The 22,474-nt window shown below is 48.6% G+C and overlaps 1 protein-coding gene across 5 annotated transcripts in view; it reads right to left on the reverse strand.

Moving 5' to 3' along the window:
- The window catches only part of DPP6 (dipeptidyl peptidase like 6), a 944,937-nt gene that overhangs the window by 328,691 nt on the left and 593,772 nt on the right, over positions 1 to 22,474 (reverse strand). For all 5 annotated transcript variants that reach the window (XM_027051282.2, XM_027051281.2, XM_027051278.2 and 2 more), the window contains exon 3: positions 16,113 to 16,211. In XM_027051282.2, the coding sequence (XP_026907083.1) occupies positions 16,113 to 16,211 (99 nt within the window). The remainder of the gene's footprint in view (positions 1 to 16,112; positions 16,212 to 22,474) is intronic.

Below are 22,474 nucleotides of genomic sequence, written 5' to 3' on the forward strand. Positions count from 1 at the left end.
CCTTCACGGGGAATTTTTCCTTCCTTTAAAATGTCCGTAAAAGCAAACACATGCTGTGGGTACTTGTCTTTTCTTTGCTGTTGCTGGATCTTATACTGCTACGTGATGTCCCCAAACCCTCCTCTGGAACAAAACGGCGTGAATATTTCATTCTGTGCACGCATTTACTAACACTTTCTGGGCACTGCGCTAGGCATAGGAGTACAGCCCTCAGCAAAATTATCATCAAGCCAATGAAAATAAACCAATGCTTTCTAAGTTAACATTTACAATATGCCATATGTTATACACACAAGGTACAAACCACCTCTTGTATGTCTCTATAACCCTACATCATCATCTAGCCAACCAGAGTTCTGGGCAGATGCCTCACAATATTTATGAAGCGAAGGAAAGATGCTATACGGATCCTGCCTCACTGATTTACATTGTTTTCCGTAGTGTGGTCCACGCAGAAGTTGTTTTGTGCAATAATGGAATCCTTGAGCGACTGTGGTTGGAGAAATCGCTTCCGGAGATTAAGTTCCCACCCCAGAAGGAAAGTCCTGGAAAGACACGTTAGCAGAAGGTTTGCTAAGGTCATGAGCAAGCAGAGAAGGGGAGCCCCAGGTTCCCACCCACTGCTTACGTCCAGGGAGTTCACATGGAACCATCCTTAAACGTGGGAGGGTCACAGTCCGTGGTGGAGGTTTAGAACCTGATCTCCCAAAGGAAAAGCAGAGAATGATCTCCCTTCCCGGTACAATTCACTCTCTCTCACGTGCGGGTGGATGGCAAGGAGGGAAGGTGAAGGAGTTCTTGTTCTTTTAAACTGTCTGGTAGTCATTCAAAAAAGGGAGGAGGCAGGGGTTCTGGGCCAGTCTGAGGCTCTGTGGCAGAGGAAGGCCGGGAGTAAAGGCAGAGCAGAGACCTCTTTTTAGCTGTCGGTACGTGGCATCTTTTCCTGGACACTTACTGGCTGCTTCAAGGGGGCTTCCCGAGGGATTGGGGCCATCCAGGAGCAAGGCTTCCAACAGCTCAAAGCATCACCACAGGGCGGTGCTAATGTGGCCACTGGTTCTGATGCCCCTCAGCCGGCAAATGAGCAGACTAGCTTTATTTGCAATCCGTTTGTTTACTTATTTGGAGATCGTAACCCAAAAGTAAGTTTTAAAAACCCAACAATTTGACTTAAGGATGAACACTCAACCAAGGCACTTTAAGCCTGTTTTAATGTGAGGCGTCACTAGTGGGAGAGATGGCAAAAGAAACATCCTGGTTTGGAGGGGGTAGGGGGGGGATGCCTGGGTGGCTCAGTTGGTTGAGCTTCTGACTTCGGCTCCGGTCAGGATCTCGGGGATCGTGAGTTCAAGCCCCACGTCGGGCTCGCTCCTGTCAGCACAGAGCCTGTTTGGGATCCTCTGTCCCCTTCTCTCCCTACCCCTCTCCAACTTGCGCTTTCTCAAAATATAAACATTTAAAAACAAAAAGAAAACATCCCGGGAAAGACTGGTGTTGTGCTGCGTTTACTCCTCAGACCTCAGCCTGAAAAGTGCTTTCTCACCTGCTGACCGCAGACATCCTTTCTGTCCAGACATCCTTTCTGTCCTGGGCTTATTGTGTGCACATTCCCATGCAGATCGCTGGGGTTTACACACCAGGTGGGGCCTCACTTCTGAGGCAATTTAATGAGAGCAGATAAATAAAACGACTTCCTGGCCTCCGGCTACCACTGTAAAGTCTGTTGCCAGAGGTGAGACCTGGGCAGCCACGGGCGGAGTTGGGACAGACTGCCCGCTGGAATTCCTGACTCAGACGTCCCAAGCCCCACGTGGCTAGCTCAGGTCTCAGCACAAATCTACCAGCAGAGTGTGAGATTGGAAACAAACCCGGAAGGAAACTCATTCAAATCCTTTTAAAAGGGTTATCCGGCACCCTCACCCTTTTCAGGTTTGTCTGCTTATTTCTCGGGCATTTGTCTTTGTGCATCCGAACTGCGTTGAGGGAAGCACTTGGTGCCCCGAGGGGTCTGAGGAGCTAAGGGCAAATGCGAGGGGATAGATGCGGGGCTCACACTCGCCGGGCCCGGCTACTCTAAGGGGGCCGACCTTATGCCCTGGCATTTCTGCAGTGACCCTGAGGATGCCAGGCCAGCAAGAGGCCAGCAACAAGGGGCCGGAACTGTGTGCATCAGATGTAGCCGTGGGCCCTGCTGACGAGCTGGGCTGCTCCCGAGACAGAGCGCCAGAGGAGGATAAGCCACCCAGGGGACACTGCCTTGTCCTGGCCAGACACTTCCAGAATCCCAGTGCACGAGGATTCAACCTCACAATGAGTACCTTAAGGCTCTCGCCAGATGTAAACGTTGCACTGAACTCTGGGCAAGTTCACAGAATCCCCAGAGGATATCTTCAGAGTAGGTCTGCCAGAACTCTTTTTTTTTTTTTAATTAAAAATTTTTTTTTGAAAGATTTATTCATTTTTGAGAGACAGACAGAGACAGAGTGTGCGTGGGGCAGGGGCCCAGAGAGAGGGAGACACAGAATCTGAAGCAGGCTCTGAGCTGTCAGCGCAGAGCCCGATGTAGGGCTCGAACCCACGAGTCATGAGATCACAACCTGAGCCGAAGTCGGATGCTTAACCGACTGAACTCTTTTTTTTTTTTTAATTTTTTTTTTAACGTTTATTTATTTTTGAGACAGAGCATGAATGGGGGAGGGTCAGAGAGAGAGGGAGACACGGAATCCGAAGCAGGCTCCAGGCTCTCAGCCGTCAGCACAGAGCCCGACGCGGGGCTCGAACTCACGGACCGCGAGATCACGACCTGAGCCGAAGTCGGACGCTCAAACGACTGAGCCACCCAGGCGCCCCTCAACAGAACTCTGAAAGAAAGAGACTACCCCTGCCACTTGTTAGCTGTGTGGCCCAAGGCAAGTGACTTACCCTCCCTGATCCTGGGTACCCTTATCTGTAAAGCTGGGGTTAAGAGGAAGCATGAGACTACTTCTTGAATTTCTGGGGTTTGTTCCGTTTCCCCCTTCCTTCCGCTGGCGATGGGAGCCGCATGGAAGCATTTGGCCTGGGAGAAGTTAAAAATCTCCCTCCCTTGTTGGTTCCTTGCTTAGCAAAGGGTAGAGGTCCCCTTACATACGTCCTTACTTTGGAAACAGTTATTAATTTGGCTTTTTTTGGGTTTTGTTGCGGAAGGCTACATGGCACCCGGGGCAGGGGGCAGGAGCGGGGCTGGCCGGGCACAGGGAAAGCCCTTTGCAGGACAGAGCTGCACTCCTCGCCTATCTTCTCGAGAGGGGGGAGGGTGCACGGGGGCCCAAAATACTCAGAGAACAGGTGGCTGAGTAAGGGTCTTCACCTCAGAAAGACAGTTTGTGCCGGGCCAGGGGCAGCAGGGGTGAGCTTGGCCCGTGTGTCGGGGCCTTGGATCTGAAAGTCTACAACCTGCTCAAGGTCCAAAAAGCCCAGATGCCAACGTGACTTTCCCATAACGCCCCCTATTTCCACTCCCGTGAGACACGGCGAGAGACTCCAGGAAAGATGGGCTCCGTGTCAACCATGTGTAAACCACCAGGTGTTAGAAAGATCTGCCCCAGCACCCAGAACAGCCTCCTTCCTTCTACACGATACTCAGCTTAGAAACAGAGCACGGCACTCTGGCTACTCGGCCTGCCCAGGCCCCCAAGCATTTCCGACGCGAACGTGAGATCCACACAAAGTCTGAAGGCAACCTGACCCCTTTCCAGCCCCTCTGCCCCAACTCAGGTGATGGGGGTGCCACAGACATGAGCTCAACGGTCCACGACTGAAGCCACAACATCAATGCAAGGCCACGTGGGTTTGGGAAGCACCCCCTCAGCAAGAGGCAAAGGGTGGCCTTCTGAAGAGGGAGGTGAGCTGCTTAGTTCTAGGTCCTTCATTTTTGGGGTGTGCTGTGGCCCCATCCCCCTCGTCATCAAGCAGCTTAGTGTTCATGAACCTGGCAGAACGGAGCAGTGGCCGCGTCCACACGAGGAACAGACAGCATGCAGATGAGAGAAAACGGTGGCCCTGGGATCATGGCAGGCCACTCCAACGCCGGGGCAGGGATCAGGAAACAACGCAAAGCACTGAAAAGGCCACTGGGCTTTCCAGAGGACATGGGCTCGCCCTTATGCTTGTGTTGACCCCATGTGGCTAAAAGCTTTGTGGCTATTTGGGCCACGTGGAGACGAGGGCATCCACGTCCCTCCTCGGGTGGCTCTGTGCACACAAAGAACTTGGTAGAGTGTTGGGTGCATTTTGCGTATCATCAGTAAGTGGCAAGTATAGAAGATGGGACTGGGTGAACGGTGTCAGAAGCCGTCCCCGGCATTCTCGCCAATGAAGGAGGAAACCAGAATCAGATAGGTATTGTCATTGTAGATGGAGGTGTGATTCCTCAAAACGCCAAGAGTTACGACAAAGAAGCCTGGTTATTGTCCCACCAACCAGAAAGCCTGCTAGTCTAGGAGCTTCTCCAGAACACTCAGCTTCCTCCATCACTGGGTCCGTTGTTGCACTGATTAATGTTTACGGAGACTCTGTCACAAGCCAGACTCTGATCCACGAGAGAAATGGAAGTCACTACCGAGCACTGACGGCCCCAAGAAGCTTCCGTCAAGGGCGAAGAAAACGAACATCTGAAGTCACGATTAGACGGGCTGTGGACGGGATGGATGGGTCACGGGGGATTAGACTCAATTATGCAAGAGAGCAACTGATTCACTTTTTATTAATTAAGAAGGTGATCAACGTTTGGAAAGACGTCAATGATAATTCATTAGCCTCTAGTAGGCTGATGTGGTTAAGGACTTTGTGGGATAACGTAATTGAAACACCAAACGGTAATGTCAGGGCTTGTGTGAGGGTCACCGCGTTCATGGATGCAGAGTCTCTCATTAAGGGAACTTTCTGATTTGCTTTAAAAAGACCATTCCAGAAGAAGCACGCAGAGGAATCTCCCCCCTTGGGCTCCGCAGACGGAGACTCAGGTAACTTCACAGGCTCTCTTGGTCTGATGGGAAGTGAAAGAAAACCAGACTCGTGAGTCCTGGTCTGTGGGCGGCCGGGGTGAGAGGGTTCCTGCGTCTCCCGGACGGCATCGTCGGGCAGAGCGCCGCCCCACGCTTCGCCCAGCCTCGGAAGGAGATCTGCCGAAGTAACGCATTGGCCTCGAGCCAGATCACTCCTCTGCACGTGTAGGAAAAGAGGGGCTGTGAAGAATCCTGGGGAAAAGTCCTTAAAAGCCTAGGGGCCTTGAAGCAACCATATCACATCCTGGAACACGTCTGTCAACCTCACCGAGGAGCCACAATTATATCTACATCTCACTCGAGATGCCCCTCTCAGGAGAACACAGTAGATGCACACGTGCGTGCGTGCGTGCATGTGTGCACGTACGTGCGTATACATATATATTTCCGAGATCCAAGGGGGAAAAAGCCCCGTCCTCTTGTGATGCAAACACACAGAGTTGGAGTGGACTTCACCCCGGTCAGGTCTGCGCCTCACTGCACACAGGCGGAGGGCGTTTAAGCTTCCCAGGGAGGCAAGGGGCACCTGTCAGAGGGGAAGAGGTTATGGGGTTCAGAGTGGGTCTCTCCCCGCTGGAGCAGCGGTGGCCCGGCTGAGCCCGCGGAGATGCGACGCCCCAGTCGAGAATTAAGTGATGGGGGCAGTGGGGTCCCTGCAGGCAGCAGACCCGAGCGGTGTGCCCGGCTCCAAGTTGTGTGAGTCCCTCTGGAAGGGAAGCGTGGGTGGGGGGCACCTCGGCCCCAGAAAATCGCTCCTCCCGATGCTGCCAAGAGGCTGTGTCCCCCGAGGCTGGGGACCCTAAGACGAGGCTCCAGTGGGTGCTGTGATCAAAGTGGTAGAGAGTTCTCTCGCAGCCCGAACAACCAATTCTACTTGGGAAAATCCAGACAGAACCCGTTTGGGATGAAGTCATAAAAGACGAGGGAGGGTTTCTGAAGCAGGGAAGCACATGTGTTTTTAGATGCAGAGAAGAACAGAGACGAGGGACTGAGCCACCCGGGTCCCTGACAGGGCAAGGACGCGCTGGGACAGAGCAGAGGGCCGGCAAGGAGGCAGGGAAGCCAGCAGGTGAGGAAAGCAGCGAGGCACGGTGAGGCAGAACATCCTGGACTTTCTGCTGCCACCTTGGTAACTTTGGCAAAGCGATTGAGTTTCTTTGAGTCGGTGTTTCCTCATTTCTAAAGTAAAGATAAAACTCCTACCTCCTCCGGTTCCAGAGAAGTTTAAAAGGAAGTAACCGAGGTATTTAATTTGCTACTGTTACTATTTCTGTTACTGTTGCTACTGTTGCTTCTAGTGGCATCGGCACTCAATGCTACAGTCTTTCCAGGGTTTCCCCTGAGCAAATCCCACAGGAGACGTTTGAAGGGCCTTAGGCAGGTAATAGTTTTAGCTCAGATACTGCAAATGTCGAAGATGCATTAAGAATGGCATGGAACAGGGGCGCCTGGATGGCTCAGTCAGTTGGGCGTCCGACTTGGGCTCAGGTCACGATCTCGCGGTTCGTGGGTTTGAGCCCCGTGTCAGGCTCTGTGCTGACGGCTCGGAGCCTGGAGCCTGCTTGGGATTCTGTGTCGCCCTCTCTCTCAGCTCCTCCCCCACTCATGCCCTGTCTCTGTCTCAAAAAAAAAAAAAAAAAAAGGCAGGTGGCTGCTCCAACAGCCTCGGTCTCAGCTGACGGGAGCAACGGTGTGGATGGGTTTTACTGCTTTCAAAGAGTCTGAGGCATCACTGGCCTCTCGATACGAGACAACTGGCACTCTCTTCTCCTCAGGAAAAGTGGAATCTTAGAAACCACTACAAAAGAGAGAAAATTGGTGGTTTACACACACGTGCACTCTAATTACATCTCGTCTCTTTCTTATTTTACGTAATGACTTCAACTGATGACTGTTATTATCTTTACCTACTCACTGAGACGCTGAAGAACGCTTTTAGTCTTGGCAGTGTGTCCTTTCTGGGCATTTCCCTGGAGCGACTGCCGGCCAATTGGTATCGGCTGTAGCAGATGACCTCTCGGGAACTTCCACTCCCTACAGCTCTAAGACTCGACGGTTTTGTCTGGAAGACGTGGCTTTTCAAAACGCAGCAGAAATACCCAAACCATTTTATACTTGAATTCCCCCTCTATCTCACCCCACGAGCTTTATATAAAAAAAAAACCCATCTGTGTTTTCAGAATAACAAAAGAGAAGAGGAAAAAGGAAATATGGAAATCCAGTGTCTTTGAGCCCCATGCTCTGTCTCCAATTTCACCTTCTAAAACGTATACTTTTCTGGTATCAACCAGCCAGCTGATATTTTCCTTCATTCAAAAGAAGCAATTTTCTCCAATTTTACAGTCTCTCCAGTATTGCATCCGAGAGACACAGAGGGCTCTCTGCTCACAAGTGGCTGGATTAATGGAGAGGAGAGTAAACACAGAGATTCTGGAACCAGCCACCGTGGTCTTTTCGCCACGTTCCAGCTCGAGCTGAACGGCCACGTGGAGGAAGAGTAAGCCGAGAAGGCTCCCGCCTGGAGCTTCTGCCCATCAGCCCCGGGCGTGCCTGTGTCCTGAAGCCAGTGGCAGAGAGCGGCAGGTTCCCTGCAGGCTGCAGGTGGCCGTGGCTAGCTCAGAGCACAGGGCACGAGCTCACCAGACCTTTTGCAAGGTTCCGTCCAGACCGCCCTCACAAGAGGCGAACGGGCTTCTCGAGAGTACGTGTGGCCTCGCGGAGGACACCTGCCAGCAGAAGGGAGCGTGTGGCCACCGTGGGTAATTTCCCACGGACGCATTCTGCACCTGCTGCCACGGCAGGCAGGTAGGCTGGCTCTCCTAACGCGCTTTCTCGGTCTTCCTCGATGTCGCGACGCTGGGGTCTCCTCCTTTCTTCACCTGCCCTGGTCCCTGCCCACCGCCCCCCCCTCCACCGCCACAGCACCAGGAGACTTTACAGCCCCTCAGCAATGTACACTTCCACATTTCTCCAAGCTAGTGGGGAAACTCTCACCTAGCTTCATGCCTGGTCCTCCATATGTAAAGAGCATTTCCACTTAGTTACCTTTCGTCAACTTCTACTCTGCACTCATCATCTAACCACAGAAACCAACTCCTTGCCAGTGGGACCGCCGTTCCGGTTAACCAGGCTTAAAACCTCCGAGTCATACCTGGCTGTCCTTCCTCCCATCCCTCCGTTCCTACTCAGCTGAACATCCCACCGTTTGTCCTTCGTGAAGGCTGTTTATACCTGCCGCTTCCCCTCCGCTCACATGCTAACCTTCCAGCATGTGCAGGTGGGCCAAGTTAAGGCATGTTGATGTCATGGGACCCTATGCAGACATTAAGATGACAACAGAAATATGTATCTACTGCACGGAAATATGTTTAAGATCTGTTATAAACTTTCCCCCACTTAGTACACTTAGTATCATCCCACATATTACATTACCTTCGAGGGTGTGTATAAAAATACACTAGCGGCTATTTCTAGCTGGTAGAGTTACAGGTGAGTTTTAGCATCTTCTGAAGTTGTGTCCAACCCTGTTTTCTAATTTGCTACAAGAAATACATAATACGTATATAATGAAAATAGTTGATACAACCCCTAAGCCTAAGCTGGATTTCACCCTGTCATCCGACTATTCTAAAACCTTTAGTTCTGACAGCTCAAAGCTGATGCCCCCATTTTTCTAAATTTTACCCCATCTTATTTGCCCCCCCCCCCCCAGGCGCCCACAGACTCTGGCCCCACGTTCTGCTCTGCTGTTTCGTACTCTACTGCCCTTCTCTTCTGGCCTGACCTCGTTCGCGGCTCTCACAGGCAGGTGCTGTTCCGTGCTGCCCGGGACGCCCTCCCCGCAGAGAGCGTATCTGGGTGATTCTCGCATCCAGGCCTCTGCCTGAAACCACTTCATCAGAAAAGCCTTCCAACCTTCCACGTGAAACACACGCCCAACTGTGTTTCCTCATCTTTCAAACCGGGTTCTGGATCAGACGAGGGCGTGTGGAAGGAGAGCCACAAGGTGGCGCCACACCAGGGCCTGTGCTAGGTGTGGGGTGCCGTGGGAATAAAAGGGGGTGAGTCCTGCCCCCGTGGAGCTGACAGACACAGGGAAAGACAGATGTCGAATACGTAATTACACGCACGTGAAAAAGGTCAGCCAAGTCCAGGATACAACAGAGCCTAAACGCAGAAGGCTAAGGCAGGACAGAAAAGACTGCTTGTGGAGTAAGGAGGAGGGCAGCTCTAAAAGAAAACGACCACTCGCAGGGCGGTGTTGGGAGAGCTGGGACCCAGAGAAGAGGGGGCGTGCTGGGCAGAAGGGGCGGCCGATGGAAGGAAGAACAAGGACTCTGGCAGCAATCGAAAGAAAACTCAAGTCAGCCCCGAGTAGGGAGAGCTGGGGAGACACCAAGGGGTGAAGAAAAACTGAAGTCAGTGAGCGGGAAGTAAGCAGGGGCCTGATCCCAGAGTTCAAGAAACGGAGGGTCCCGGGGCCGGGACCGTGTGCTTCATCCCAAGAGTGGTGGAGAGGCGGCCCGAGGTCTGTGAGGGGAGACGGGGGGAGGGCAGTGCGGTGCTGGACACGAGCACGTGAGGCATCCAGCAGACATCCTCGTGGGTGACCACCTCTGTCAGGGGGACCCACGCACACGACGCTACAACACGCAGCGCAAGCCCATAGCTCAGCAGAGCGTTTGAGCTGGATACAGACCTGAAGCTCGCGGACCCACAACGGTAACCGCGGTCCCGGGCGGGAATGAGCTCCCCTAGGGGGCGTGGGCACACACCGAGAAGAAACGGGAGGTGTGAGGCTCCCGGACATCTACAAGTCGGAAACGTAAAACCCCCACCCCAGTCGTTCCAGTGACCCCCTTCTCCTTGCAGGAGAGGCTGTCTCTGGGGAGCCCCTGGAGAGGCGTGCTCCTTCTGGTGGACCACTCCCGAATATGCCAGTGGCAGGCACGAGCCTACACGTCTGAGTCTCGATGGGCGCTCCCCACGTCAGGCAGAACGAGCAAGAGTTCTTGATGCATCAGCTAGAAGGTGGGAGAGACAGAGACGAGCCAAGGACGGCTCCGTGTTCTTCGGTCTGTTCTGGCAGGAGAATGGATACCCCATGCGCTGAATTGGGAGCAGCTGTGGATAAAGCAGCTGGGGTGCGTTGACCGAGAACGCCTATCCGGAGCTATCCAGCTGAAGGCGGTGATGTCCGTGAGACATCTGAGAACGGCCGGAGATGTGCCGTGTGAACATACACAACTTAGGAGGCATCAGTGGGGGATACTTAAGTCACAGAACTTGATGAAGACACAGAGGGGGGAAGGGCAGATATTAAAAGGGGAGGACTAGAGGCTGAGCCCCGAGACCCACCGCCGTGAAAAGTCAGGGAGAAGAGCAACGAACAGCAGAGGAGGCTGAGAAGGAGCCCCCCAGGATGCTGAAATAAAGCCAAGAGAACAGGATGACCCACAGGTGGAGGGAGAAAGTTCACCCAGGTGGAGGGAGTGATCAGTCGTGCTAAACACCGCTAGCCCGTGAAGTAAGTTGAGGTCTGAGAAGTGACCGTGAGATGCAGGTGCCCGGAGGTCAGCGGCAACTGTGCACAGGAGTCTCAGCGGGTGCTGGGGTGGGAAGCCTGACGCCCTCCCATCGGGGAATCCCAGCGCAGCACATCAAGGGATCCACGAGGCTGAGAAGTGCAATGTGGTTAGTGGAGAAGGTGGAAGAACTCCCTCCACTAAGTGAGTATGTGGAGAGACGGCACTGTGGCCACCTTGAGGAGGTGCGTGCCTCTTCCTTTGTAGGGGGTGCCTGTTGTTGTGGGGGGTGCTCAGCATGTGCCTCCGGATGTCGTCCATTCTACTGATCCATATGGCTCATCTGGTTGCAACGGCTATGTGAGGGCAGAGGATATGAAGGCGGTTGTACCCATCATTTTCAGAAAAGGAAGATTGAAACAAGTCTCTAGTATGAACATGAGTGAGGAGAAATTGAACTCTAACCTGATAAATTTTCTCCTGATAAATATAGTTTATTAGATTCTAGACTATTAACTCCAATATTTTTAAAAATTTTTTTAACGTTTATTTATTTTTGAGACTGAGAGAGACAGAGCATGAACGGGGGAGGGGCAGAGAGAGAGGGAGACACAGAATCCGAAGCAGGCTCCAGGCTCTGGACCATCAGCCCAGAGCCCGACGCGGGGCTCAAACTCACGGACCGCGAGATCGTGACCTGAGCTGAAGTCGGACGCATAACCAACTGAGCCACCCAGGCGCCCCTATTAACTCCAATATTAAACCCAAGATACATTTGTTAACTTTAGTGGTTAAAACAGCAAGTCCCATTTTCCATGGGGCATTATACCATTTTCTTTATCACTTAGGTATTCTGTTAGTTCGACACCATGGGAAAAGGGATGCTAGAATAGAGAATTTAAGGGATGGCAAGAATTCTGAAATATTCACAACCTATAGTCTTGGATAGAACACACAATGTAGCTAGTGGGGTTGTGAAAGAACCTGTCTGGACACCGGAGACCTGGGTTCTATCCCATGTAGCACAGTTTATAAAAACCAGAGAGACCTAGGTTCCAGTCCAAATTTTGCTGCTTACTGACATTGATCAAGTCATTTAAACACCCTCAGCCTCAGTTTCCTGAGGAAATAAAATGGAAACAATGGTGGTTGTGAGAACTAAGTGATTTAATATGTGTAAAGCACTTAGCCTTGAGCATAAGATACGGGAAACCCCAGCAGATGATGATGGTGGTGGTGGTGATAATAATGAAACTAGCGATGATGTGATATGATGTGATGATGATGGTGGTGACGATGGAGGTGATGGTGATGATGGTGATGGTGATGATGATGATGATGAGGGTGATGATGAGGATGGTGATGATGGTGATCGTGGTGGTCATGATGGTGATGGTGATAATGGTGCTGGTGGTCATGATGGTGATAGTGGTGGTGACAATGATGATGATGATGGAGATGATGGTGATGATGATGGTGATGATGAGGGTAATGATGAGGATGGTGATGAGGGTGATGATGAGGATGGTGATGATGGTGATCGTGGAGGTGGTGGTGGTGGTGACAATGATGATGATGATGGAGATGATGGTGATGATGATGGTGATGATGAGGGTGATGATGAGGATGGTGATGATGGTGGTCATGATGGTGATGGTGGTGGTGACAATGATGATGATGATGGTGATGATGGTGATGATGAGGGTGACGATGAGGGTGATGATGAGGATGGTGATGATGGTGGTCATGATGGTGATGGTGGTGGTGACAATGATGATGATGATGGAGATGATGGTGATGATGACGGTGATGATGAGGGTGATGATGAGGATGGTGATGATGGTGGTCATGATGGTGATGGTGGTGGTGACAATGATGATGATGATGGAGATGATGGTGATGATGATGGTGATGATGAGGGTGATGATGAGGGTGATGATGAGGGTGATGATGAGGGTGATGATGAGGGTGATGATGAGGATGGTGATGATGGTGGTCATGATGGTGATGGTGGTGGTGACAATGATGATGAGGATGGAGATGATGGTGATGATGGTGGTCGTGATGGTGATGGTGGTGGTGACAATGATGATGATGGAGATGATGGTGATGATGAGGGTGATGATGAGGGTGATGATGAGGATGGTGATGATGGTGGTGGTGACAATGATGGTGGTGATGGTGATGTGATGGTGATGATGATGATGTGATATGTGACGATGATGTTGGTGATGATGATGAATTAGAGAAGAGGAGCAGACAGAGGAGAAAGGAAGAGGAAATGAAGGAGACTGTAGTTGTGATGGTGGGGATAGACAGTGGTCGTGACAGGGTCAACTCCCAAGTCTACCAGTAAGAAATAGTTCCCTGGACCCGGAACTTTGCCTGCTGCACAACAGGCACTCAGTAAACACTAACTGAATGAAGCAGTGCTCTGATAATTTCTAGAGATCACCCAGCTCCACATCATTCAATAATCCTGTGAATGTCATAATCTTTCCTGGATCTCAACATTTAAACTTGTGATATTAAAAAAATGAGGGGCACCTGGTTGGCTCAGTCGGTTAAGTGTCCAACTTGGGCTCGGGTCATGGTCTTGTGGTTTGTGGGTTTGAGCCCCACGTCGGGCTCTGTGCGGACAGCTCAGAGACTGGAGCCCATTTCGGATTCTGTGTCACCCTCTCTCTGCCCCTCTCCCTCTTGCATTCTCTCTCTCTCTCTCTCTCTCTCTCTTTCTCTCTTTCAAAAATAAACATTAAAGGGGTGCCTGGGTGGCTCAGTCAGTTAAGTGTCCGACTTCAACTCAGGTCATGGTCTTGCTGTTTGTGAGTTCGAGCCCTGTGTCAGGCTCTGTGCTGACAGCTTGAAGCCTGGAGCCTGCTTCAGATTCTGTGCCTCTCTCTGCCTCTCTCTCTCTCTCTCTCTCTCTCTCTCTCCCCCTCCCCCACTCACACTCTGTCTCTCTCTCAAAAATAAATAAACATTAAAAAATTTTACAAAAGAATGAATTATTTATGGTAATTGTGAAAAATCAATTATAAACAATCACTGCAAAGCTACTTCATTCATTTTAAGCTACTGAATTTTAGGGAACAGGAAGAAAGGGAATGATCAGGAGGAGAAATGAATGAAAGAATAGTGTAGGGGGGACAGCTAACAGTCATGTGTAGGGAAGAACAATCATGTTCCCTTACACTCTGGATGGTGCCTGGTCTTTGGGGAGACCGGACCACCTGCTTACTATGCAGCAAAACATCAAGCTCAATGTGCACATTTGTAAAGGAAGAGTACTCCTAAGAAAGCTCCTGGACACCAAAGCCATGCTTGTTTAGAACTGTAGGTGGTCTTCATGAATAGAATTAACCTGCCAAATAGGCAGGCGGGGCATTTTCTGCTGGGCATGAGGCCACTTCTCAGTTGCTTGTATTAACGCCCAACTTTGTGGATAAGGAAATGTTGGCTTGTTTCCTCCGGCCAGAGAGCCAGCACACCTCTGGAAGAGCTCACTCATCTGCAGTGTGAATTAGCTCATGAGATACAAACTCCTTACGACCAACACAGTTCCAGCAGAAACTCACCTGCTCTTGTGGCTCCAGATCTCTGCTTACTTATTTTTTATTCTCATTGTTTTGCTTACAGAAAGCTGAGTGAGGACAAGTCAGCAACTATGGGCACCCTAACAAACAGATATAGGTATATTATTTTAGGACTTCACGGAGTCTTTTCAGGGCTCCCTCTGACTTGCTCTGAGCCCCATAACTCTGGTTCTGTGTTCCTCTTCTCCGACTTGTTTTATCCCTAGATTCTGCCTCTCTCCCAACTGTTCTGCCTCTCTCCCTCCCTTCCTTTCTCTCTTCCTTTCTCTCCAGTTGCTTTTCTTCATGACCATGGAGACTGTCTCTCAGCTAATCTTTGGTTTTTCCATTCAAGGTTTAGCACATTCTAGACTGACATTACAGAGTCTATTCTCTTCTTTCTATAGTTGGTTAACTCCTAGCCATTCTTGAAGACTAAGTTTCCTCACCATCTGTGACATGCCTTCTCTGTGCATTTTGTGTCGGAATCAGCACTGGTCACTCATCGTTTGTTCTGCTTCTCGAATATGGCTTTACACTCATTAAGAAGAGAGTAATCACCTTTCATTCCCAAGATTGGGCACGGAGCATGCTACTTTCCACCTGCCTATGCCACGGGCAAACACAGACTGAAACAAGGTGCTAGATATCCCTCAGAACCAAAGACAAAATTACTTCCTTCATCAAACAAAAAGACCCTGGTTCTGTCCATGTTTGGGATTTCTGTGATCACCCCCCACCCCACACACACACCTGCTATTCCCAGCATGCTGCTGTCATTTCTCCCCAGTTCCTCTGTAGAAAATACATTCCCTCTGGGATGCATCTACTTCTCTCCATTTTAAACAAGCTAATCTGAGGATCAGACACGAATACTAAGGTCACAGTTGATGACAGAAGAAAAGCTATAGCTCTAGTAGGAGACTAATGGCCAAGAGTTGTTGCTAGTTGATTTTTGAGAGTTTGCGAAGCATGAGAAGCATCTGAGAGGCAGTGTGACAGCAAGAGAGCACAATAACACGGTGTCACTCAACAAGACAGTGATGGGAAGGGCACTAAATGGGAAGTCAGGAGACAGGCCTCCAAATACATCTGTGGCAACAGTGAGCTCTGTGACCTCAAAAAAAAAAACCCCACTTAACCTCCCTGGGCCTCGTTTATTATAAAAGCCAGATTTGAACTAGACCTCGAGCATTCCACTAGAAAAGCTCTTTGATCTGAGGATTAATTCTCAAGCGCATCCCGTGGAGGCTCCGTCAGTGAAAACATCTGCGGAGATAACGGGAGAGGGGCGCGGACTGGACTGCTTCAGGGGAGGGAAGAAAGCCCTCAGAGGATGGTGCAGGTCATTCCCACCTTCCCTCCCATGACTGAGCTCTAAAATGAGCTCAGCCCCAACTAGATGAAATGGATTGTGTCCTGGACCAAAAACTGCATCACGAACGTACTGCCGTTTGCCTCCAATTCTGTTTTGTTGTTTTAAAACTCTCTCCAAGCAAGACACGTAGATTACATCTAGACTGATGTTCCAGAGGAGAATGAGTTTAGCTGCAGATGTGCACCAGGCTCCACAGTTCATTGGTGGCACTCGGGAAGAATCCTTGGAGTTCCCTTCGGCCCCTCTATCCAGTGGGGAGTGAAAGCAGGGGCCGTACAACAGGGAATAAAGAACACGGAGAAGGAGGAACGCGCAGCTGTGTCTCTGCCTGTTCCTGTTGCTTAGCAACACCTCCCATCTCCATCTGAGAAATAATGATTCAGGGAGGTGACGCAGAGGACCCATTTCTCACGAAGGCACAGCCCCATTTTACCAGCTACACATTTTCTTAGAATGATAATAAGATGATTATCACAGCAAGATCTCTGCACACCACCTCTACAGCCAGAGAGAGAACATGACAGGCTAGCTACCAAACCCACACTAGGGAAGAGGAGCTTCCCGTGCACATGCAGGGCTCAGGACTCACCGCTTATCCACTTGGCCTCGGGGTCATGAATTTTGAAATCATCACTGAAGAGATCTTCCACTGTGACCTTCTTCTTCTGAGACAGACTATTATCTTCCGCTAGAAAAGAACATGGCAAATAGTTGAGCCTTTTATTTGTTGGTAGAAAGAGAGGACCATAAAGCATTCTGGTTGCCATTCAGAACTAGTACATATGGTAAAACATATACTTTCGACACATAACATAAAGGCTGAACGAAAGCCAGTCACGCTTTTTGTTTTCAATTAAAATATCAACAGCTGCGGTAAGGAGACCATGATGCAGGAAAATGGCACCCTTTCTCTCCCTCTACTTGAACACATAAATGATCATATTTCTTAGCAACGGAGGTAAACGTTTCAAGACTGATTTATGAACAACAAGGTGGGAATGGTCAACAGAGGAATGAACAAATGTCCAGAATGGATCTCAACTTTATTAAATGCCAACTACTGGGAGCACGTTGGGTGCTGGGGATGAAAAGGCAGGTAACATCTCTTAGGTATTTATTCTCTACATGCCTCGCTTGTCCCTGGCTGTCTCTGGGCTGCGAATCAGTTCCTGTTCAGACAGGCTCACACCTCAAATGTCTGTGTGCACACTACCAGATTCTGCCTTGCTTCATCTCGATCACTTGGCAGTAAGCACATGAGATGAGCCTTGAAGGTACTAATCTAATATCCATCCCAAGAGGAGATGTTTAGTTAATGGCACCAGTGGGTGAGACTGTAGAAATCTGGCGATGTCTTCACCAGAGGTCGAAGCCAACAGATGAAACCCACAAGGATAGCACCCCAAACCACTCTCACTTCTGTTATACTGGTAACATTATTAACTATTTCTGATGTACGTCATCCATCTAGAATTAGGCACTTCCGTTCCTGCCTTCCCGAATAGAAGGTGCCAACTTTTGGGGGCCCTGCTCTTGAAGACTTAGGGCCCTCAGCCATTAGTTCTATGTTGTGCTGGTGGGTGCAACTGTCCTCAGTGCCAACCAAGGTGTTTGGTGTGTGTGCATCCTATGTGAGGTGGTTCCAGATCCACGTTGGTTTTACATTTTCGTGTCTGGTTGTCATGTCTGCCTTTCTTTCCAACTTCTGCCTGTTGAGCCAGCTTCCACTGTGTGGGCTGTCACAGAACATGCCCTCAACAGTGCCCTCTGCCTCTTTTAATTTTCTGTTTCCAGATCTGTGGCAGGTTGGGAAAACAACAAGGATTTTTGTTAGATGACATAACATGAATAAATACCCTCTGAATGAAATCCTCAAAGCTTCTTGTAGGATTCTAGTGCACAGATTGTTTTTTTAATTTTTAAATGTTTATTCATTTTATCTTTGAGAGAGAGCACGTGTGTGTGAGCAGGAAGGGGGGGGAGAGAGAGAGAGAGAGAGAGAGAGAGAGAGAGAGAATCTCAAGCAGGCTCTGTGCTGTCAGGGCAGAGCCTGAAGCGGGGCTCAAACCCACGAACCACGACCGAAGCCAAAATCAAGAGTCAGACATTTAACCACCTGAGCCACCTGGGTGCCCCATCTAGCACATAGGTTTTATTACATCTCCTATATGGTTTCTTTCTTTTGGCCTCTTTGGATGTTATCAATTACTGAAGTTGTCAGAAAAGTCATGTGTTACTTTGTGCATTGACTGATTTCTTGAATATCACAGAGGACTAATGTGTGTAAAAGTCTTTCGAAAATTACAGAATGATACCTTTCAAAGTGGCCTTCTCATTAAACCTGAGTGTATGTGGAGCTCTCCCCGGTGCTGAACAAAACATGTTAAACTAAACCCAATTCTCCCCTGTAGGACCTTTCCATCTGCAACTGAAGCAGCCCCGGAAAAAGACACAAATACAGTGCATTTCAGTATGAAAAACAAACAATAAATGAACATTTTAAAGACAACCAGACATCGATCTAGTGAAGTTACACTTTGGTCCAGTGATTAAGAAACATATTTGCAACTAGTTGATGAATAGGTCCTGGAGATCTAATGCACAGTATATGGAATATAGACAATAATCCTGTATTATAAACATAAAAATTGCTAAGGGATTAGATCTTAATTATTCCCACTGAAAAAAATAAATCATAATTTTGTGACCTGACAAAGGTATTAGTGAACTCTTCAAAGGCAATCATATTGCAATATATAAATGTATCCAATCAACAAGTTGCACACTTTAAACTTACACAATGGTACATGTCAACTATATTTCAAAAAAAGATTAAAACAATAAAGCAAAAACTAAGCATAGAAATTTCTGAAGCATATAGTCAGGAAACAAACAGTCCTATTAAAGCTTAAACTTTATCTGAGTAACCTTCGCTACTGTAGGATGATTCTAGCTCACCTTTTGAAGTAACCATGCATCTCATGAGAAGAGAGTAGAAGGCTGCAATTTACACAAACTTTGGGTAAAAGATGAAAAAGGTACATAATTCACTTTCTGAAAAATCCCTCTTTTTACAAACCACTGTTCTATTAATCTACAAATGCGTTTCACTTTTTTAAAAACTATTGCTTTGTTTTTAAATTTTTGTAATGTGTACTTATTTTTGAGAGAGAGAGAGAAACAGAGCGTGAGCAGGGGAGGAGCGGAGAGAGAGGGAGACACAGAATCCAAAGCGGGCTCCAGACTCTGAGCTGTCAGCACAGAGCCCGACGCGGGGCTCGAATTCACAAACCGCGAGATCACGACCTGAGCGGAAGTCGGACGCCCAACTGACTGAGTGCCCACTATTGCTTTGTTTTTAAAAGGTTATTTTAACATCATGACTTTTACCTAGGGACGGTTTGTGGTGAAGGCGTTGTGATGTACGCCATGAAACTGCTCTGGTGACACCAGGACACTGGACTCTGTCAGGGATCAGTTCTGACTCCTTAAGATGCTCCCCGCTGGCCTCTCTGGACCTTGATGGCTTGTTCACATATTCGGCTGCTATCTAATGAAATCACTGAGTAGTACTTTGATGCATTTCAAAGATCCTTTGAGGTGGTGACAAGCATGCACGACTGTCACGCCCCAGGAACCAGCCTGAGCCTGAGGAATCACAAGGGAAGACTTTATGGAACTCAGAGAGCCACAATGTTGCAAGAGCGTCAGTGCTGAGAGCAGGGGGGCTGGCCCTGAGGAGGGAGAATGAAATGGGAGGAACTCTGGAGAGAATTCCCCGAGGAAAGCGCCTGCTAGCCCAGATAAAGACACAAAAGAAGAACTTTCGAGCTAGAAGGAGGGCAAGGGCATGAAGGTATCAGTGAACGCGGCATTCTCAGGAAATCGTGTGTGCTGTTGCTGGTGCAGGAGACAGTGTGACGGAAATATCGAGAGACGAAGGCAGAGTCTCTCATTATATTTGATATTCTGAAATTTCACGAGAAAATGTCCACTTGTGGGGAGGCTGGGTGGCTCAGTCGGTTGAGCATCCGGCTCTTGGCTTGGGCTCAGGTCATGATCTCCAGGTTGCTGGGATTAAGCCCCTGGCAGGGCTCTGCGCTGACAATGCGGAGCCTGCTTGGGATTCTCTGTCTCCCTCTCTGTCCCTCCCCCACTCTCTCTCTCTCTCTCTCTCTCTCTCTCTCTCTCTCTCTCAAAATAAATAAACATTAAAAATAAGATAAAAAACAAATAACAAAAAAAAGGAAAGAAAATGTCTACTTGTGGATTTTATTTAAAAATCATGCTTACCACCCAATAACGTTATCAGTCTAAGAATCACTTTCTCCTTATCAGGAAGGCTGTAGTGATGATCTCATTTAATACTATTTCTCCTTCAACCTAGCCCTCCTTTCCAGGGTGCGGGTGGACCCTGTGTGAGAGCTGTGGGGTCCCACCACCACCTCCCTGGTGTTTTCTCCGTGTTTCCCACATTTTTATTTCTTTGGGGGAATTTGCATGATTTCTTCCTTTAGATTTTTCCACCTTGTTACTGTTTTTAGCATTATTTAGAGAGCTTCATCCTGCAACTGACTTTTAAAATTTCAAACAATTACATTTTAGTTTCTATTATTCCTAAACAGCTCCTTTTCAAGATCATCTACTCTTCTAGTTGTAAGCTCCTCTATCACATTGATAATTTTTTTTAAACCTAAAATGTCATTTTCTGATTGCCCTATTCATTTATATTTCTTTGGACTTAAGTTCTCGTGTGTGTTAAGCTAGTGTTCTGCTTTGCAGGGGATAGTTTCTGGGGGTCCTTGTATTTCTTAGTAGTAAGCTTCTGCCCTGCAAGTGTCCTGGGTCATGAGAGACCCTTGGTGGTGTGGTTGTGGTCAATGTCCTGGGCACTTTGAGGCTCTGTCTGGGCCCCGTGTGGCCATTTGGGCTGGACCTGGGCAGCCCTACGTGGCTGATGTGATTCAAGAGCCTCTGAACACGAACCCAGTTTTCAGGCAGGATGCACTTGTCCCGTCCCTGGCCCCTCACGAACACCAATATCCTAGCCCCTCCTGTTGGATCGGACGTCATTCTCTGCCCCTTGAGGGTGGCAGGAGTTTGGTCTTACTTGGTACTTTAGGTTTTTGCCTGGTCCTTCTTTCAAAGACACCTTTCTGCTCCAGGTATATACAACACTCTTGTTTTTGAGTGCAGCTATGTTTTTATTTATTTTCTCTCATCTCTACTTGTTTCAACCCAAAAGGGAAAGATTTCTGTGCTCAATCTGACATCTTAAACCAGAAGTCAACATACAAATGGAGATACACAAAGTGGCCCGTGGCTCTTCCGGATTGGCTTTCACCCCTAAGGCAACTTGGGGATGAATTTCATTTAGCCCCAGAGTCAGATGACCACGTAGCACTTGCAAAGCACGTGGCATCCCAGTCAGCTCACCGGCATGCAAAGGTACGCCATAGTCTGTAGTGAGGCTGTTATCTTTATGTAGGTCAGAATATAATGCAAATTTCTCAGGCCCCTTTTCTTTCCTGGTGCTTGTTAAACAGTTATGTTGTTAAGCAGCACAATTACCGGAGAACATTTTGGAATGTTCCTTAGAGATTTTTAAAATTAGAAATAAATTCCACCACCCTACAATGGATTAATGGGAAGCATAACCTCTTGAGGTTTTCAATCACTGCAAACAGAGGTCGGCTGCTGACAAACCCAATTTAGGAACAAAGAAAATCTATGCGATTAGTCAGAGTCTCTTGTTCCTTCTGCTTGTGTTAGAAACTGGAATAACTAACCACTCGAAAAATGCTTGGCAGTCTGGGGAGGACACTGATGGTTTTCACTCTTGATCCTTTAAGAAAGAGGAGGAAGGAAAGCCATGTTACAGAATGCAGACCTGAGCTACTGAGTGGTTACACGGCTTCTCCGAAGATGTGTGGGGAGTTAGCCAAGCTGCATTAACCACATTTGCAGGGAAATGTGAACACTGACATTATTCACAGATTCCGGCTTATGTACACCTATTCCAGAAGCGGGATGCTAATTAAATTATAAAATACAGAAAACCTCAGGCAGGTAATGCTAATGAGAAAACACTATGTTCTCCAGGTTAAAAAAAAAATCCATAAGTAAAGGAAGAGTTTACAAAGCCATTCTTATGGACGTATTTCCTTCATTGAAAAACGTAGCCTCCACATCAGAACAACAAGAAGCACAACAACAACGGCCCACGGCGATGTGTGATGTGGCAGGTGTCGCGTGTAGGGTTTTCAAACTCCAAGGAGACAAAGACTGTGGACAGCCGGACACAGCTCTTCGGAGGAGGCAGATCTCAACCTGAGCACAGAGTCAAAGTACCCTGGGTGTTTAGAATAAGTCACTGTGAACACGTGCATGTTATTTCTATAGAAGATGATAATAGTTGTTTGCTTTCATACACACATCAGAAGAACGTGAGGGAATCCTGTCCGTGTTTCAAACTCTGAGCCATTACCTCCCAAGTTCCAATGATACAGCTTTTGCTTCACGGCAAATTCCTGCTGCTTGTTTCATTACTGATGAACCCAATGTGGACAGCTGCTTAGGACAAGGAAAAGACTACGAAAACACAAGCAGCCAGCACGTTAGCTGAGCGGGTGCTCTGTGTCGGGCACTAGTAGCTGCTGGAATCAACAGTTCCGGTTAGACTTTTCCTTCTCTTGCAAAGAAGTACGATAGATGCTATCTACTGGAGATGATACTCCTACTCCCTTGGGATGCTTATCATAATGAAGGAAGAAATGTAGTCATGCTTCACGATCAACAACTTAGAACAATGAAATTTGAACCAGGGAACATGTCTACAGGTTGCAGTATGGATCACGCCCGGAGTCTTAGCGTAATTCGTTGAGGTGGCTTGGATGATGATATTTGGGACTTTGGAGCTGATGAGACTTTGGAACTTGAGTTGATGTTGTA

Source organism: Acinonyx jubatus, chromosome A2, assembly GCF_027475565.1.
Source record: "Acinonyx jubatus isolate Ajub_Pintada_27869175 chromosome A2, VMU_Ajub_asm_v1.0, whole genome shotgun sequence".
NCBI classification, from domain to species: Eukaryota; Metazoa; Chordata; class Mammalia; order Carnivora; family Felidae; genus Acinonyx; species Acinonyx jubatus.